Genomic DNA, 21,067 nt, shown 5'->3' on the forward strand with positions numbered 1-21,067 from the left:
TCTTCGAAAGAGCACCCCTTTGTTCCATTCACTAATCTTGTTGCCCTTCTCTGTACTCGTTCCAGCGGCTCTACATCCTTCTTGAAATGAGGTCTCCAGACCTGTATACAGTACTCTAGGTGTGGCCTGACCATCGCCTTATACAATGGAATAATCACCTCCTTATCCCTGCTGGAAAAATTCCTGTATATCATTGACAATACTCCATGAGCTACTCTTGCAGCCTGTCTGCACTGTTCAGAGAACTTCATATCTGCCTGCACAACCACCCCCAAGTCCCTTTCATTCTCTACCACTGTCAGTGTAGTACCACAGAGTTAATACGTTGCTCTGGGGTTGCTGTTTCCCATGTGTAGTACTTTACATTTATCAATGTTAAACTCCATTTGCCACCTCTCAGCCCATCTGCTCAACCTTTCCAGATCCTGTTGCAGCAGCATAGTGTCAGTAGTGTCCTTGACAACCCTGCCAACCTTCATATCGTCTGCAAACTTGGACATTAAGCCCGATATACCATCATCAATATCATTTATAAATACAGAAAACAATAATGGACCCAACACTGAGCCCTGAGGGACTCCACTAATAACATTAGTCCACGATGAGCAGTGTCCATTGATTATCACTCTCTGTCTTCTCCCCCTCAACCACCCCATTATCCATAGCAGCAATTTGCCTCCAATGTCACACTGCTCCAATTTGTGTAGCAGTCTTCCATGTGCAACAGTATCAAAAGCCTTTCTAAGATCCAAGTATATAATATCAAAGTTATTCCCTGCATCCAGTTCTTTTGTGACTGCATCATAGTATCCAATCAAGTTGGTCAGGCAAGACTTCCCCTTAACAAAACCATGCTGTGTCTGAGCTATAACTGAAGTCTTGTCTAAATGATCCTGCAGTGCTTCTTTAACCAGTGCCTCCATTAATTTTCCTGGAACAGAAGTTAAGCTCACAGGTCTATAATTACTTGTGTCAGCCTTTGATCCTCCTTTGTGAATTGGGGTCACATTTGCACATTTCCAGTCTATGGGTACCTCCCCTGAGACCAAGGAAGCTCTCATAATTATGGCTAAGGGTTTGCTTGCTTCCTTTGCTGCCTCCTTTAATATAACTGGATAGATCCCATCCACCCCGGGTGCCTTTCTTGTGTTTATCTTCAACAGTTTCTCCTCCACTTTACTCCCAGTTATTTCAAGATTCTGTAGCTTACTGCTAGAGTTGAATACACCTCTGGCATTCCCCTCGATGAATAACTCCTCATGTGTGAATGTCGATGCAAAATATTCATTTAGTTTGTTAGCTACCTGAGCAGGATCATCAACACTTGACCCATCAATATCAAGTGGACCAATCTGATTCATCCCCTTCCTTCTAGAGTTTACATAAGTAAAGAACTCTTTGCTGTTTTTCTTTGCATCCCTTGCCAAGGATTTATCGTAATCTGCCTTCGCCTGCCTAACCTCCTTTGTAACTTGGTTGCATATCAACTTGTATCTATCATAGGCTTCTGTGTTATGTGTTAATTTGTATGTATCCCATGCATTTTTCTTCTCTGCCATATGCCTCATTAGTTCATCTGACATCCATTTTGGCCTAAACCTTGAACAATATTTCTTAGTTGGTATGTAAAGCCTAGTAGCTTCCAAGATAAGTTCTTTGAATGCTTCCCATTTTGAATTTGCTGTTGGTAACATCATCAGTTGGTCCCACTGTATAGAATTTAAATACTGTCTCAGTCCATCGTAGTCGCCTTTACGGAAGCAATAACCCTTCCCTTTACCCCTAATGGTAGTTACCTCTTTGAGTAAATCCCACTTCAGCACACTGTGATCACTGCCACCTAGTGGTTCATTTATCTGCAGATTCTTAATGCATGAAGAATCACTGCTGATAATCAAATCAAGAGTACTACTCCCTCTAGTTGCCTCCCGAACATGCTGATGTAGAAAACAATCATCCAATAAATCCACAAAAGTCCTGCTAGTGTGTGAGTAACCAGCCCCCAAATTCCAGTCAATATCTGGGAAATTAAAATCTCCCATTATAAGACACTCTGATTTACTGGCCCACTCTATTTCCCTGTACAGTTCCTTATTATACTCATCAGAGTCATTAGGCCTATAGCACACTCCTACTCTCAATTTTGATCTCCCAATGTTTATGTCACACCAAACTGACTCCACACTGCACTGTCCAGCGATGTCGACTGGCTTCACTTCCTTGGTTTTTATGTGTTTCTTAACTAATAACATAACCCCTCCTCCCTTCCTATCCTTTCTGTAGACGTTGTACTCCCCAAATTGCAGTTCTGCATCCCTTATATCTGTGTGACACCACGTCTCTGATATCCCAACAATATCTGCCTTCGATGTTTTGAGCAATACCTCAAATTCATCAAATTTATTTACTAAACTCCTAGCATTGGTGTACATGCAAGTATACCTGCACATGTTTCTATTCTTAGCTACCCTAACACAACCCATGTGTTTACTTGTACCGCAATGGCTCCCAGCAGTCTCTGAAATACCATGCATCTTGTTTTTCAGGCTTCTGCTCATTCTAATAGAAGCAGTGCAAGAATCTCTTTCACCTCTGCCAGTGGCTACTGTCAATCTATTGGTCTTTGTCTCCCCCCAAGCTAGCAGTTTTCCGACCCACCTAACACTGCCTCGATAGCATCAGCAAATATTCTTGCACCCTTTCTATTTAAGTGTATCCCATCCCTGTAGAAGCAATCTCTCCTGTTAACAAGTACAGTCCAGGCTGAAAAAAATTCTACCCCTTGAGCCTTGCACAATCTTTCCAGGGCCGAATTGATCAACAAGGCTCTCATCATATACTCCCTCCTATCGTGTCTGGGCAGAATTGCAGACACTTTCAAATTCAACCCTAATTCTCGGCTTTTGTTCAACAGTGACCTGTACTTGTTAAGTAATTCTGCCGGTCTCCTACTCTTAATATTATTAGTGCCAATGTGTACAACTATATCACCTTTTGTGCCCTCATGTATCTCCCTCAATAAAAATTATACTATCTTTCGACAAGACAGACCTGTTACAAACAATGCTCACAGAGGGGTAGCCATACTTCTAGAATAATGAGTCCCTTGCAAACTAAGCTGCTGCTACATGTATAGTGATTGGTATTACTTTGACGCTCGTTTCAATCTCTGTAAACCCAGTTATCCTTGTACCATTCGTGAACTTGAAGATCTTATTCTACAGTTGCCAACACCTTTCTGTTTATTGGGTGACTTCAATGGATGCCAACCATTATAAGGTTCTTTCAGCACAGCTGGAAGAGGCCAACTCATTTAAATGCTCACTGACAGAAAAAACCTAACCATACTAAATAGTGGATCACCAACTCACATTCATCTCCTTACGGCAATTGATTGATCGATCTCTCCCTCTCCCTCCCTCCCTCCCTCCCTCTCCCTCCCTCCCTCCCTCCCTCTCCCTCCCTCTCTCTCCCTCCCTCTCTCTCCCTCTCTCTCTCTCTCTCTCTGACCCTCTTTCCTAGTATCAGGTGGACAGCTCTTAACGATATGCTCTGTAGTGCTTACTACCCATTAATACATAGAACTCAAACATCGCACTCCATAACCTCAGAAAATCATATAAAATATAGAAATTTTCCAAGGCAGATTGAGCAAAGTACACTTCCCACATATATTTTGATGTTCAGATCATTGAATCTTGTGCTATTGACAATCACTAATCATATTATGGAACAAATACTAGCAGCTACTTCTACTGTCGCCCCACAGTCAGAGTCAAACCATTGAACTATAAATTATTGGTGGAACAAAGACTGCAGGAGTGAGGAAAAAAAAAAAAAAAAATGGTAACTGGAAATTTCAGTGGTATCCATAAGGAAGGAATCTGTGTTTCTTCCTAACAGAATCTGTTTCTGTTTGGACAGGCCTTACATGAGTTGTATGAGCAGCAGGTGGTATCAAGATTGGTGTGCTGTCCTACCTTCAGTCTTGTAGAAGAGAGCAAGGATTGAGCCCATTCAGAAGTGGAGATGATTATGAAATTGATGTCTTAGTCTGAACTGATACTAAATGAAATCTTTGGGAGGCTTCAGTATACATACATCTTGGCATGTGTTGTTGCAATCATTTTCTTACTTCTGAATAAGAGACTTTCTTTTCTGTCTTGTATTCCAGGATTTCTGATATGAAAACATCTTTGGCAACAACTACTACATTTTCACACTGAAGCAAAACCAATTGGTAATGAAATTTGCTTACAGAAACGACGTCACTTCCTAAATGGTGCTAACTCAGTGCTAACGTTGATTCAGTAGAGTAAGCAGTGGGCACGAGAATAAAACATTACATCGTTCTCACTAAGAGATGGAAATAATGCTAACTCAGTCACTAATGTTGAACTACACGAGTAGCATAAGCAGTGGGTTGTGTTATATTATGCAAGAATAAAAGCTTCAAAGCCTCTCATGTCAACAAAAGAACAAGTTCAAAAACACAGAGAATGAAAAAAAATGCAGTTTAATGAAATCTGCTTCTCAAGATTTTGATAACATCAACCTACTAAGTAGCGGGTGTGAGCATAAAACGTTACATTGTTCATAACTTCAGTGGCTGTTATGTTTTAATAGCTATTCGATTAAACCATTTAAAAATTTAAAATGTTTTGATTTAAGAATGCAACAATAAAACAATCACTTCTTGCATAATATTACTAGTTATTATTCGTGAAATGTCACGAACAACACACACTGCTGCTTTTTTTTTTTCCTTACATTTCCACTCCAAAGTTTTAGAGGAGGCCGGGTGATTGCCTATACAACTGGAGCAAAGGGAAGACTGGGCTTGAGAGTCAGCTTAGGCATGCTCCTTTGATCCACAGTTTGGAAATACTCAATCACCACAGACTGTTTGAGAGAATCCAAATTTCTGACACAACAGCTGACTGGGTTCAGAATATACAGATGAATGAGACAGTTCAAATATACCTGGCTTTCACTGATGAAGGTAGATTTGGTGAACTACATGACAGTATGATGCTGCAAATTGGAATAAGCTTGCCAACTTTCTTTAGCTCTCTGCCTGTGTGACCTTCTGATACTGCAGTTCCTGGACAATTTCCTCATTTGGAACACTCATTAGGTCCCATTCCAAAATTCACCTCTCAAGGTATTGAGTGTGGCATATACAGACACCTTAATTGGAACTCTACCAAAATTAATCCCAGCGGCTCACATCTGGTGAGTATGGGCTTTGCACACGCAGGATCCTGAGCTGGATATCATCATTCTTCTCTTTCTTGGTGATTCCCTTCTACTTTTGACACACACACACACACACACTCTCTCTCTCTCTCTCTCTCTCTCTCTCTCTCTCTCTCTCTCTCTCTCTCTCTCACACTCTCTCTCTCTCTCTCTCTCTCTCTCTCTCTCTCTCTCTCAGAGTAACTCGAAAATTTTTTTTTTGGTTGGTGGAGCATAAGCCTCAGGCTTCCTTGCACCATACAGCTAATAATAATAATAATAATAATAATAAATGAAGTGAGTTTGAGAAGAGACAAGAATATTTGTGGCTAGTAGTCTCAACCAGCAAGTTGCCAGATTTCAGTCTTCACACCATTCTCAGTGAACCAGCTATACTTTCAAGACATTTCTGTATGAAAAATGGCAATAGATTGCCTATAGAATGGTTTGTTAAAGGATGCACAATTAGGAAACTTGGATGTTCTACTCTGGGAGCAGTCGTCTTCAGTCTCTTTTTCAATTGGTTAAGTTATCATTGGGTTGATGCAAATCCACAGAACCTGGATTGCAGTATAACGCTGTCCATGTTTTGCTCCCTTTGGCCCCGGGATTAGCTTTACCAGGTTTCCAGCCCTGCCATGGGGAGATAGGAGCTATGCCACAAGTTGACCAAGTGGCTGAGTTAGTTTATTAGTACCACTAGAAAAAAAAACAGAAATCAATCTTCTTGCTGTGTGAAAGAGTTACTCTAATTTATAGATAATGAAAAAAGTAGTTGAAACAAAATAGAATCTACTACTGCAAAGCTCTTTAGAAATAATGCTTTCAGAAACATACTGAAATCAATTGGCATATTTGGTAGTCTAAAACTTAGGCACCTGGAGCCTAAGTTTTCTTAGTGCTTATGTCACACCAAACTAACACAACATTGCACTGGCCACCCACATCATCTGGCTACACTGTCTTAAATTCTATGTGCTTCTTAACAAAGAGCATTAGTTTCCCCTTTGTTTGTACCTGTACATATGTATTCATCATATTCAAATTCTACAACACTTAAGTCTAAGTGGCACCATGTTTCCAATATCTCTACTATCTGTTTTTGTTGACTTAACCAGTACTTCAAATTCATCACATATTTTTACTATATTCCTAGCATTAGTGTACAAGGAAGTATAAATTTCCCTTTTTTTATGCTTTTAGTAACCCTAACACAATCCATATACTATATTTACATGTCCCATGATGATCCTAAGCAAGCCAAAGGCAAAAGGCTGCAATCAAACCTTTTTAAATTAAAATTTTTTGTTGCCTTATTAGTATTAGTAAAAGCAAATGATGCAAAAAAAGCAAGATTATACGGTTTCAACCAAAAAAAAATAAAAAAAAACTTCTCATATCACCTGTCTAGCCCTTCTAACAGTTTGTTTAGTTCTTCCTTGAATTCAGTCAAACACTTCTCCAACACCAGATGGAAGTTCATTCCAACAATCAATTACCCACTGAAATTTCTGTATGTCTATCCTGCAACCAACTTTTAGCCAGGTGGGCAGGAGCAAGAGTGCATATTGATTAGACCGGGGTTCGAGCCCGTGACTACCAAATATGGAGGATGCTGAAAGGTCAGGGAACGACCACCACATATCCCTGGAGCAATATGGCCGTAGTTGCTAATGCTCCTAAAAACCAAATTACAACAACAGCAACCAACTTTCCTTAATTTCAATTTATACTCCCTCAGATGTGTGTAGTCTGCACAAGAAGAAGGATGCCATCAGCACTGAGCTTACTAAATCCATACAGTGTCAAATGGATCTCCTTGGAGGTGCCTGGTCTCCATGTACTGCAATTTGCAGAACCACAGCCTGTCATAGTAAGACCTCCCCTTTTGTTTTCATCACTAATCTTACTGCTCTTCTTTTCACCCATTCCAACAGATCCACATCCTTCATAAAATGAAACCTCCAGACCAGTATGCAGTACTCAAGTCCTAGCGTAATCACTGCATTGTACATCAGGATAATCACCTGCTTATCCCTGCAGGTAGAATTTATGCATATCTTCTCATATTGCTGTTTTTTTTCTTTAATTGACATTCATGATAAAAAAAACAGAAATCTATAAGAAAGACAATAAATATGTATTAAAAAAAAAAGCATTAAATGGAAAGTGCACTATAACATTTAAGGTGAAATGCCGATATAAAAATTAATCCTCGAAACCAAATAAAGATCATTTGATTAAGAATATTTAATGAATGCTCATCATAAAAAGTTTATTACAATAAAGTCAGCTCCACATACCCAACAGGAAATGGTCTACAACAGTGAAGATATAAGAATTTTACAATGACAGCAATACAAGCAAAACAGCCCTCACTGCAGTAAACGGAATTAAAGTGTATACCAATAATATTTAAAAAGTTAATTAATTAAGAAAAATATTTAGTTACAAAATTCAATCTTCATTGCCAACCAACAATGATAATTTCAAAATAGTTTTTACCAAGTTCCCTGTCCAGAGACAATTAATTAAAACAAATTTTTGATTTAATAATTACATCACCAAATCTCTGATGCAATTAAAACTTTGTTTTCTTGGCACACAGCTTTGATGATACTGTGCCCTGCATACCTTGATATTAACCAGTATTCTCAAAGCAGCAAAAAAGACGTTGTGTAAAAATAAGTTTAACACAAAACCATTATATTTTAATCTAAAAATATAAGAGAATTACTTTTCATTTAAAAATAATATATACAAAGAATGAGACGTTTCCAATCAATTCGAAAGCTTTAATAATGTTGAAAACTACAGTAATATTTTAATGTTTAATAAAGCTGAGAATAAAGCAATAAGCTCTTAATATATCCATGCAGTGCGCACTTTATTTATTTATTTTTTTTAAATAACTCCAGCACACAAAAAAAAATTCTCCACATATGTGCTATGATGTACAAAACACACCTCTTCAACTGCAGGTGCAGAGTGCGGCACTAAGTAGTTTCATTCGTGCAAATAACCAATCCAATAAATGTCCTCATAATTTAATTCAAATATCAATACAATTAAATAATTGTCATCAATTTACAATTCTGATTTTTTCATATTTCCAATTTGTATTTTCTTTTTTACTATCTTAGTGGAATGGCATTCCCATCTCAGTCTTTCGAGATGATTTCAATGAATATTTCAGTTTCAATAATTTTAGAAATTACACTTACCTATCTTCTGACCCACAGCCGTGTTAAATGGGTTTCCACCCAATTGTGCTAGAATACCTGCCATATTATTTCAATATTTTTTGTCCAAATATGGATTTAATATTGCACCGCACCACAAATAAAAAAGGACGCCTTAAACGACAGCACTGTGAAGCAAACTACACCATTATACGTCATACAACAACCAGTGCATGTTACTGTTTGTTTACCAATCTCCAACTAGCAGATCGGAAGTCAGACTTGACACATAGCTCACATTCAATCTCACCTGTTTCCTCGCGATTACTATGGATTAAAAGCGCCATCTAACACTATGTTGAAGTTAAATAATATACTGTATTTATTATTAGTGCAGTAGTAACAGTAGTATTATTAAAGATGATTAACGTTCTCCTTGGAAAAGATGCCTATTATAACTTGGAAAGAAGAAATAATATACTATTAAAATTCAAAATTCTATTTCCTTCCCAAACACAAAAACTCATTTTATTTAAAATATATGACATAGCCGAGTCAGGTTAAATATATGACATAGCCTGACTAATGTTTGCGATTAATGTTTGTATTGATAATTTATTGTAAACTCACACACAACCCTGGTGGTTGTGCCGGAGTATAAACAAGAACTTTATATAGAAATTCAGTTGACAACGCTATTGTTGTTGTTGTTGTTGTATTAGGATTTTTGGAGTGTGGGCGACTAAGGCGATATTGCTCCGTCTATAATGTCTGTAAATTGCGTGTGTTCTGTGTTCGATTTGAAGTTTGCTGGGAAAAAAAACTTGAGTTTAAAAAAAAAGACCATGCTACCCTCGCTTGAGCCTGACTAACTCAGCCACATTGTAAAAACGCTCATAAAAATTCCTCCCATTATCAAAGGAACTCGAAATCAGGTATTTTCGGTCCAGTGTGGGGGGGGGGCTTCTACCAACTGTGCTACCCAAGAGAGCAACAAAGCTGTCAAAAATATTGTAAATTCCAGTGAATGGTTGCAAAGCAGTCCTCTTACAAGTCTAAGGATAACCGCTAGGTGGCGCAGATGACAGCAGTGTATGAATTGTGCTCCGTCCTTTTATCTATTTTCACTTACCTATTAGTCATTTACTAGATAGCTTCTTCACTGTCTTATGAAAGTACAGTACCAGAATTCACACAATTCTCATTAAATATTGGCTGGATATCTTTAAATTCTCCATAGAAACTGACTTTCCTGCTTCTCATCGCCTTGATACCATGTCTGCTGCTGATGCTGCATCTTATGTTCAGATTTGGTTTCGGTTTTGGTTTGGATTTTATTGACGCATTAGCAATTAAGGCTATAATACGCCCTTATGTTCAGAAAACCCTGATAACAGCGTCGTATAAATCGGCTTGGAAGAAGCGTGTTAATGTGAAAACTTGCCCTTGGTGGTCTTCGGACTTGTCTGCCCTCAGGATACAAGTTCACCAAGTGCGTAGGACTTACCAGAGACATTTCTCTCCTGAAGGTGTTGAGGTACTCCATAGTCGGTATATTAATCTTAAGAAGAAATATGTTAGGGCAATTGCTGCTAGAAAAAATGAAACTTGGCCCGATTTTGTTCAAAACTCTGGGAACGCTAACTCGTGGGGGCTATTGTATAAAATTATGAGAAACAAACTTAAAACTAAGGAAGTCTTTGGAACTATTGTGCATAAACTGGCCTGAGTCTGTAAGTGTTATACTTGACAAGTTGTTTCCGATTGATGACTCGGGAAAACTGCTTTTCTGAGATTGATTAAAAAGCCCAACATCCCCCAGACGAGCCCAGATCTTATCGGCCAATTGCACTGCTGGCCAATTTGGGGAAATTGTTGGAACGCTTAGTTGCCCTAATGTTGCTCTCTTTTCCTTGAAAAAGATCTTCTTGCGTCCAACCAGTATGGTTTTTCACCAGGCCGATCTTGTGAGGAGATGCCCTTGTATATTTTATTTTCCATGTTGAAAACTCTCCGTTCAAATACACATTGGCTATATTCATAGACTTCGAGGGTGCCTTTGATTCCCTTTGGTGGGATAGAGCCCTCGAACGTCTCCGTTCTGCAGAATGCCCTAAACAGTTATATCGTCTTGTCAAGAACTACTTTACAAACCGACGCGTCAAGGTTAGATCCAAGAACAACCAGATTCTACATCAAATTTCGAGGGTGTCCTCAGGGATCCATCTTAGGACCATTATTCTGGAACATAGTGTTAAGGGACTGGATAAAAAGAACATTTGAAAATACCAAGATAATGGCTTACGCCGATGATCTAACAGTACTTCTTAGCGGCAACTCAAGATCTGACTTGGAAGCATCAGCTAGAATAGTCCTACAAGACCTGCAGATTTGGACGTACGAAAATAAATTGAAGATAAGTCCTTCCAAGATCAAAATCATGGTTTTTGGGGGTAAGCTTGACATCCGGCGTCCACCTACGTGTAAAATTGGTAATGTTCAAATCCCTATAGTCACGGAAACTAAATTGCTGGGTGTTATTATTGACCATAAATTGAATTTTGGGGCACATTTGTCAAGCCTTGGGGCAAAATTTAAACGCTTTGCCAATGCTGTAGTTAGACTTTCTAGAAATAAGTGGGGCTTCTCCAGACGATCCTTGAGGCTCTATACAGCTGTCTTTGTCCCTATGGTGGCCCATGGTTCATATTTTGACCCTATGGAACCATAGGGTCAAAATTGTAAAGTTCAAAGCTAAATTGATGACAATTCAAAGAATAATGTTACTAAGTGTTCTGAAAGCCTGCCGCACAGTCTCAACGGCCGCACATCAGGTCCTGGCGGGTTTTCTGCATCACGACTTACACGTGATCTACAGAGGATTGACCTACAGATTAAAACGTAAAATTCCCTCAGAACTCTTTGGAATCACAATTAATTTAGACTCGGAGGTCAAACATGAACGTAAAAGAATTTGGAATGAACTAATAACCGTTTGGCAATCTAGATGGGACACTTCATCAATTGGCTGCGTTACGAGAAAATTCTTCCCCGAGGCCTACATATTGATGAACAAGAAGATGAATGTTTGGTTCAGTATGGATATGTTTACTTCATACTTGCTTGCTGACTGGTCACGGTTCGATGAACATGAAATAAATTTAGGTTGTCAACAACAGATCTATGTCAGTGTGAAGAGGTAGAAGACTGGCAACATGTACTGTATTCATGCCCAAACTATACGGATTCTAGGGCCAGGCTTAGGGAATCAGTGCCTAATCTTTCCACTGGTCAAGAGACAGTGTTGGTGCAGGATGCTGATAATTACCGAGCGCTGCAGCCTTTTTGCAAAAGAAGCTTTTAGGGGAAGACTTGTACAGTCTCAGATGATAGCAGTTATTCACGCCTCTGGCCCGAACCCAACTTGATATTCAATTTGATATTTACGACGAAATATCTGGCTGTGTCCTCACCAGTTTATAAAACGATAGATTTTGCTGTAGATGAATAAATCTCAACTTTTTTGTTTTTTTTAAATCGTGGCATATTAAAGAGGGGGAGAGAGAATCTCTCTTTTTCCTTTTTTTTTTTTTTTTTTTTTTGTTTTATTATTATTTTAAAATTTTATTATTATTATTTATTTATTTATTTTTAATACACTACGGAAACCTCTTTTTTTATATATAATACGCCGCGGGAACCCCTCTCTTCCCCCCCCCCCCTTTAATACCCACGGGAACCTCTTTTATATTTTTATTATTATTTTATTTATTTTTTTATATACTACGGGAACCTCTTTTTTTTTTTAATACGCCGCAGGAACCCCTCTATCCCTCTGGGGTGGGCCCCCAGAGGAATCTTTCCACCTTTTGGCAACATCAGGTGAGTCAGAGTCTCGAATTGAGACATCACGAACACTATTAGGACTGGCCCACCTTACCGTGGCGTAGAAATACCCAGTATTATCTGTCCAGATGACTGATGCTTCTGGGTAGCCAAGTGGCCAGAACAGAACAACAGAACACCAAACCTCCGACACACACACACACATATCTGGCCCATTTGTAGTAATATTGTTCTTCACAGAGATACGAGGCGGAGATGAACTGACGTTCAAGGAGCCACCCTTTACAAAAACACATGTCCACATAGTCATTTACTAGATTAGAAAAGAATAGCAAAAGCTTAAAAAGCGGTACTCACCTTGAAATTAATTTGCGATGGTTTACTTAGGTAGCGTGGTTAATGTTTAAGTTGAATTATTAAATTGAAAAATTAAAAGGGAGGGAAGTAGGTAAAAGTTCACTGAGTTAAATGGGCGCAAGGAAACAGAAGTGTACACATCCAATCCTTGGTTGTCATCGAAATAAAAGAAAGAAGAATAATTAAAAACTATGAAAGTGAATCCGGTGAAGCCAATAGTCTTTACGAGGACTTTCGTTAGTTAAAGAACGTCTTCAGTTGGCAATGTGTGGGGAGAGAACGCGCATGGTATTTTAAGAATAAAAAATTATACTCTCGTGATGCCTTTTTTGACATGTCGGAACTTTAATCTCGAGAGGTTCCAAATTGGGGAAAGATTGAAGGGGAGTTTAGAATTTAGAATTTTGAGGTTAGAGTGGTGCTTGTACCATTCGATAACTAGAGCTTCATATTGAAGTATTCTGTAGCTGGATTTTAGTTTAATGATGGAAATGGCAGAATCGATGAGCGGGTTGTGGTTGTGAGTCTGGGCATGAGTTGTAAGTTCTGTGACAAATTGGTTAGACGTGAGACTATGGAAATGGTAGTATGCACGGGTGTTGGATGTTTTTGATGAGCCAAATTTGGTAGTGGTACTTCCGATATAACATGTGTTGCAGTTTGGTTGACAATTAATGAGGTATATAATATTATTAAGGTCGTTTGTAGAATATTTGTATATGTCTTTATAGGTGCTGAAGAAGGATCCTAATTTGTTGTAGGTGATAAAAACAAGGGAGATATCAGTGTTGTTAAATAGGCGTCGGAACTGTCCTGCTAGTTCATTGTGGTAAGGGAGGACTATGCGGTTGTTAGTTTTATTTTTGTCTTTGGTTGGGATGTTAGATTTAATTTAATTTTTAGCGTTAAGGATTGTATTTAAAATGAGTTGGTGGGGGAAACCTCTGGATATAAATTTGTCGGTAATATACTGTATTTCATTGTGAAGGTCGGTGGGTAAGGAACTGTACTTTAGTGCATTGTGAATTTGGTTATATAAAACTGCCTTTTTAGTGTTTAGCATTAGAATTAGCATTAGCAGGGGCATATGATGCAAGAAAGCAAGCTTATTCAGCATCAGCCAAAAAAAAAAAAAAAAAAAAACCCACTCCCATTTCACCCCTCCGTTCGTTCGAAATACCTGTCCAGTTGAGCTTTAAATTTGTTTAGGCTATCAACTTCAACAACAAGTGATGGAAGTCGGTTCCACCAACCAACCACCCGCTGGCCAAAGCCAAATTTCCGCACATCTATCCGACATCCGTCCTTCCTCAATTTGAATTTATGCCCTCTGAGGTGATTATTCTGAGAAAGATGAAGAATCCCATTGGCATTGAGCATGCTCAAACCATTCAAAGCCTTATACACCTCTATCAGATCACCTCGCCGGTGCCTAGTCTCCAGACTCTGTAATTTGCAAAACTTAAGCCTTTCTTCGTAAGAGCAACCCTTTGTTCCTTTTACTAATCTTGTTGCCCTTCTCTGTACCCGTTCCAGCAGCTCTACATCCTTCTTGAAATGAGGCCTCCAGACCTGTATACAGTACTCAAGATGTGGCCTTACCATTGCCTTATACAAGGGAATAATCACCTCCTTATCCCTGCTAGAAAAATTCCTGTATATCATTGACAAGACACCATGAGCTACTCTTGCAGCTCGTCTGCACTGCTCAGAGAACTTCATATCTGCCTGCACAATTACCCCCAGGTCCTTTTCATTCTCCACCACTGTCAGTGTAGTACCGCAGAGTTGATACGTTGCTCTGAGGTTACTGTTTCCCATATGCAGCACTTTACATTTGTCGATGTTAAACCTCATTTGCCACCTCTCAGCCCATCTGTTCAACCTTTCCAGATCCTGTTGCAGCAGCATAGCGTCAGTATTGTCCTTAACGACCCTGCCAACCTTCGTATCGTCTGCAAACTTGGACATTAAACTTGATATCCCATCATCAATATCATTCATAAACACCGAAAACAACAACGGACCCAACACTGAACCTTGAGGAACTCCACTAATAACATTAGTCCACATTGAGCAGTGTCCATTGATTACCACTCTCTGTCTTCTGCCACTCAACCATCCCCTTATCCATAGCAGCAATTTGCCTCCAATGCCACACTGCTCCAATTTGTGCAGCAGTCTTCCATGTGCAACAGTATCAAAAGCCTTTCTAAGATCCAAATATATAATATCAAAGTGATTCCCTGCATCCAGTTCTTTTGTGACTACATCATAGTATCCAATCAAATTGGTCAGGCAAGACCTGCCCTTAACAAAACCATGCTGCGTCTGAGCTATAACTGAATTCTTGTCTAGATGATCCTGCAGTGCTTCTTTAACCAGTGCCTCCATTAATTTACCTGGAACAGAAGTTAAACTAACAGGTCTATAATTACTTGTGTCAGCCTTTGATCCTCCTTTGTGAATTGGGGTTACATTTGCACATCTCCAGTCTATGGGTACCTCCCCTGAGTCCAAAGAAGCTCTCATAATTATGGCTAGGGGTTTGCATACTTCCTTTGCTGCCTCCTTTAATATAACTGGATAGATCCCATCCACCCCAGGTGCCTTTTTTATGTTTGTACTCAACAATCTCTCCTCCACTTTCCTCTCAGTTATTACAAAATCATCCAGCTCACTGCCAATGTTTCCTTTACCTACATCATTCTCCTTCCTGAATAACTCCTCATGCGTGAATGTAGATGCAAAATACTCGTTTAGATTGTTAGCCACCTGAGCAGGATCCTCAACTGTTGAACCATCAATATCCAGTGGACCAATCTGATTCATCCCTTTCCTTTTCGAGTTCAAGTATGTAAAGAACTCTTTTCTGTTTTTCTTTGCATCCTTTGCCAAGGATTTTTCATAGTCTGCCTTTGCCTGCCTAATCTCCTTTGTGACTTGGTTACAGACCAACTTATATCTATCATAGGCTTCCATGTCACCCATTAATTTGTATGTATCCCATGCATTTTTCTTCTCTGCCACATGTCTCATTAGTTCATCTGACAACCATTTAGGCCTAAACCTTGAACAATATTTCTTAGTTGGTATGTAAAGCCTGGTAGCCTCCAAGATTAGTTCCTTGAATGCTTCCCATTTTGAGTTTGCTGTTGGTAACATCATCAGTTGGTCCCACTGTATAGAATTTAAATACTGTCTCAGACCATCATAGTCGCCTTTACGAAAACAAAAACCCTTCCCTTTACCTCTGATGGTAGTTACCTCCTTGAGTAAATCCCACTTCAACACATTGTGATCACTGCCACCTAGTGGTTCATTTATCTGCAGGTTCTTAATGCATGAAGAATCACTACTGATAATCAGATCAAGAGTATTGCTCCCTCTTGTTGCCTCACGAACATGCTGATGTAGAAAACAATCATCCAATAAATCCACAAAAGCCTTGCTAGTGTGCGAGTGACCAACCCACAAATTCCAGTCAATATCTGGGAAATTAAAATCCCCCATTATAAGACTCTCTGATTTACTGGCCCACTCTATTTCCCTGTTCAATATCTTATTATACTCATCAGAGTCATTAGGCCTATAGCACACTCCTACTCTCAATTTTGATCTCCCAATGCTTATGTCACACCAAACTGACTCGACGCTGCCCTGTCCATCGATGTCGACTGGCTTCACTTCCTTGGACTTTATGTGTTTCTTAATTAATAGCATAACCCCTCCTCCCCTCCTGTCCTGTCTATCCTTTCTATACACATTGTATTCCCCAAATTCCAGTTCCGCATTACTTATATCTGTGTGACACCACGTCTCTGATATCCCAACAATATCTGCCTTTGATGTTTTGAGCAATACCTCAAATTCATCAAATTTATTTACCAAACTCCTAGCATTGGTGTACACGCAGGTATACATGCACCTGTTTCCATTCTTAGCTACCCTAACACAACCCATGTGTTTACTTGTACCGCAATGACTACCAGCAGTCTCTGAAATATCCTGCATCTTGTTTTTCAGACTTCTGCTCATTTCAATAGAAGCAGTGCAAGAATCACTTCCACCTCTGCCACTGGCTACTGTTAATCTATTAGTCCTTGTATCCCCCCCCCAACTAGCTGTTTTCCGACCCACCTAACACTGCCTCGACAGCATCATCAAAAATTCTTGCACCCTTTCTATTTAAGTGTATCCCATCCCTGTAGAAGCAATCTCTCCTGTTAACAAGTACAGTCCAGGCTGAAAAAAATTCTACCCCTTGAGCCTTGCACAATCCCTCCAGGGCCGAATTTAGAGGGTGATGAGAAGCAAAATGTAAGTATTTACCGGTGTTTGTATTTTTCCTGAAAATTTTCGTATTTAATTTTGTGCCTGTTATATAGATAGTGAGATTAAGGAAATTTATCTGATTGTTCTGTCCAATTTCAAGGGTGAATTTAAGTCTATCATGTACAGAGTTAAGTTTTACGAAGAGGTTATTAATAATGGATCTGTTGCCTACTACAAGAATGGCGTCGGCATAGCACATGTATAATTTTAGTTCAGGGGGAAGAATTTTAGTTCAGGGGTGTAGAATTTGGCTTTCAATGGCGTCTAGGTAGATTTCGGACAATGGGGCCGAAATCCCTAGTCCCATTGGTAAGCCATATATTTGTTGGAAGATTTTTTCGTTGAATCTAAAAAATCTTGCTTCTAATAGAAGGGTGGTGAGTTCAAGGATATGGTCTATAGAAAGGGAGGTGCGTTTTGTTAAGGTATCGTCTGTTTCTAAGAACTTGCGTAAGGCTTGTAAAGTAAATGGGATATGTTCATTTGTGTAAAGAGAAGTAACGTCATAGGAAGCTAGGATGTTTGTATTGGATATTGTGATATTATTAATTTTTTGATAAGCTTGATTAGTGTTATTCATCTTGAATGTAGAAAATTTAGTAAGGGGGGTTATAATTTTGACCAGGAAGGAGGATAAATTAGCGAAAGCTGAATTGCTATATGATACAATTGGTCTTAAAGGGTGGTCTGCTTTGTGTAACTTGATAATCCCAAACATGCGGAGGACGATGTTATTATATGGCTTACCAATGGGACTAGGGATTTCGGCCCCATTGTCCGAAATCTACCTAGCCGCTATTGAAAGCCAAATTCTACACCCCTTTCCCCCTGAACTAAAATTATACATGCGCTATGCCGACGACATTCTTGTAGTAGGCAACAGATCCATTATTAATAACCTCTTCGTAAAACTTAACTCTGTACATGATAGACTTAAATTCACCCTTGAAATTGGACAGAACAATCAGATAAATTTCCTTAATCTCACTATCTATATAACAGGCACAAAATTAAATACGAAAATTTTCAGGAAAAATACAAACACCGGTAAATACTTACATTTTTCTTCTCATCACCCTCTAAACACTAAAAAGGCAGTTTTATATAACCAAATTCACAATGCACTAAAGTACAGTTCCTCACCCACCGACCTTCACAATGAAATACAGTATATTACCGACAAATTTATATCCAGAGGTTACCCCCACCAACTCATTTTAAATACAATCCTTAACGCTAAAAATAAAATTAAATCTAACATCCCAACCAAAGACAAAAATAAAACTAACATCCGCATAGTCCTCCCTTACCACAATGAACTAGCAGGACAGTTCCGACGCCTATTTAACAACACTGATATCTCCCTTGTTTTTATCACCTACAACAAATTAGGATCCTTCTTCAGCACCTATAAAGACATATACAAATATTCTACAAACGACCTTAATAATATTATATACCTCATTAATTGTCAACAAAACTGCAACACATGTTATATCGGAAGTACCACTACCAAATTTGGCTCATCAAAAACCTCCAACACCCGTGCATACTAACATTTCCATAGTCTCACGTCTAACCAATCTGTCACAGAACTTACAACTCATGCCCAGACTCACACCCCGCTCATCGATTCTGCCATTTCCATCATTAAACTAAAATCCAGCTACAGAATACTTCAATATGAAGCTCTAGTTATCGAATGGTACAAGCACCACTCTAACCTCAAAATTCTAAATTCTAAACTCCCCTTCAATCTTTCCCCAATCTGGAACCTCTCGAGATTAAGGTTCCCACATGTCAAAAAAAGCATGACGAGAGTATAATTTTTTATTCTTAAAATACCATGTGCGTTCTCTCCCCACACATTGTCAACTGAAGACGTTCTATAACTAACGAAAGGCCTCGTAAAGACTATTGGCTTCACCGGATTCACTTACATAGTTTTTAATTATTCTTCTTTCTTTTATTTCGATGACAACCAAGGATTGGATGTGTACACTTCTGTTTCCTTGCGCCCATTTAACTCAGTCAACTTTTACCTACTTCCCTCCCTTTTAATTTTTCAATTTAACAATTCAACTTAAACATTAACCACGCTACCTAAGTTAACCATCGCAGATTAATTTCAAGGTGAGTACCGCTTTTTAAGCTTTCGCTATTCTTTTCTAGTCTATTAACAGGGTACTTGAAGATTTCTAAAAATTTCGTATTGTCATTTACTAGATATAATTAATACAGATAGAAAGCTTCTGACTTCATCCTCCTAACTATACCAAAGGAAGAAGAAATTAATGCTCAGGCAATGTTTTATTAATGGTTTTCTGCATGCATATGACTTGCTATTTCATCTTCATTCCCCTGCAAGTGTCCCTCAAGGTCATGCACCCTGCTGCGCTAAAGAATTAGGCACTGTCCAGGGGACTGATGCCTAGAGCTAAAGTAGCTCTCCTTCAACAGCCTTCCCTGGAGGATTAAAGAATTCAGTTGGCTATTATAGTCTCATACAATTTACCCTTTAGCATGGAAAAACAACCATCGGATTCAACGGAACAGACCTGCAGCGTTTGTAAGACCGCAAATAAATAGACCATCAAGTTTTCACGGTGCAGCGTCATAATTGGAAACTGCTGTTCTGAAGTAGATATAGTGCGTTTAAATCAGAAACGACACAAAAAGTTTCTTTGCCCAAGTTGTAGATCCACAAACGAAAATGATAGAACAACTGAATAAAACGACTGAAGCGCCATCACGTATCATAGACAATAGTGACTCAGAAAATGAAGACCTGTCCCCACAGCCCGCTAGCAACCTCACGGTAACGGGGCGCAACGGGAAACTAAATTACTACTTAGCTCAAATTTTAAGTGACAACCTCCAGGATATTAGTAACTTTTTAGACCCCACTACAGAAGCGAGCTGCGATGAATCTCAGAGAGAAAATAAAAACGAAGCGAATCACAACCAATTAGCCCACGACATACGGAGGCAGGAAGACTCACTTGAAGAACTCCTTCTCCCCATTGACAAAACCCTCCAGGACATCCAAAAGGAAAATCACGAACTAAGAGAACAAAACATAAACCTAATTTCCAGTCAGAAAGTAATGGATAAAAACTAGACACCGTCCTAGCTCAGCTACAAGATAATAACAGACAAGATAACCAGACACCTGAACACCTACGAGCTGGCCCTGCTACCTATTCTGAAGAAGCAAAGAAAGAGCATGACACTCGTCTCAGGACTACTCTCTCAAGTGAAATAAAAGCAGTATTGCACGAAGCTGATTCCCGCAGAGAACAGATACGCCCTGAAATGGTGGAAAGTACTAAACACTACTTCCCGAACAGAAGAAATCCAAACTGCAAAACAGAAAACAGAGCAGAGACAACCGTTGCTAGCACTGCGTTACGCGTAAGCCAATAGATATGTGCTTCTCCAAATGGGGCTCTTTCCACATTTCAGAGATCAGCCACAACATGCTGTAAATAGCCCTCAGGATCCCAAAACTGCCAGAAAGCAGGATAATATAGTAAACTTATTTCTAACTGACACTCCGTCAAAATTGCATCGGTCACCTGCATGGTCGCAACCATGCAGGTGACTGATGCAAAAGAAAACGCCTGCTCTCAGATTCCCCAAAATGAAGTAACGAGAACCCACACAGGTTTCTCAAACATGACCGGCAAGCAGGACTGAACAGGGTAGATCCACCAATACTGAAAGATCATCAACTCATCGGAAAGGAAACAATAAGGATAGCGCGCTACAGCCCAGGGCCCTGCATCCCATCCTAGCCTACAATATTGCCGCTGTTCAAACGAGGAGTAAAACATTTGTGTCGCGAATAAATCCGTCCACGAAGGGGCAGATATCAAGTCCCTGTTTGCTCAGGAATCTGGAGTACAGGTGGAAGTAAGAGCCTTGAAGATGAGAGCCTTCATCATCTTCTGACAAACAACGTACTGTGCTAGATCTCGAACGTTGGCCCCCATGCACCCTGGTCACGCCCTATTTGGACAAGAACTTTTAATCTCCTACTACCAGACGCATGAGCAGCCCATCTGCATAGCAACCAGCAGAGATGACTAGCACAACCAGTGACTACA

The 21,067-nt window shown here is 39.4% G+C and overlaps 1 protein-coding gene across 2 annotated transcripts in view; it reads right to left on the reverse strand.

The window, feature by feature from the left end:
• Positions 1-8,724, reverse strand: part of LOC150076757 (TOM1-like protein 2) — a 151,470-nt gene extending 142,746 nt beyond the window's left edge. For both annotated transcript variants that reach the window (XM_090386236.1, XM_090386235.1), the window contains exon 1: positions 8,463-8,724. In XM_090386236.1, the coding sequence (XP_090242362.1) occupies positions 8,463-8,526 (64 nt within the window). In that variant the 5' untranslated portion in view covers positions 8,527-8,724. The remainder of the gene's footprint in view (positions 1-8,462) is intronic.
• Between the last annotated feature and the right edge of the window lie 12,343 nt (positions 8,725-21,067).

Source organism: Mastigoproctus giganteus, chromosome 12, assembly GCF_048544385.1.
Source record: "Mastigoproctus giganteus isolate SK-2022 chromosome 12, ASM4854438v1, whole genome shotgun sequence".
In the NCBI taxonomy this organism is placed as follows: Eukaryota; Metazoa; Arthropoda; class Arachnida; order Uropygi; family Thelyphonidae; genus Mastigoproctus; species Mastigoproctus giganteus.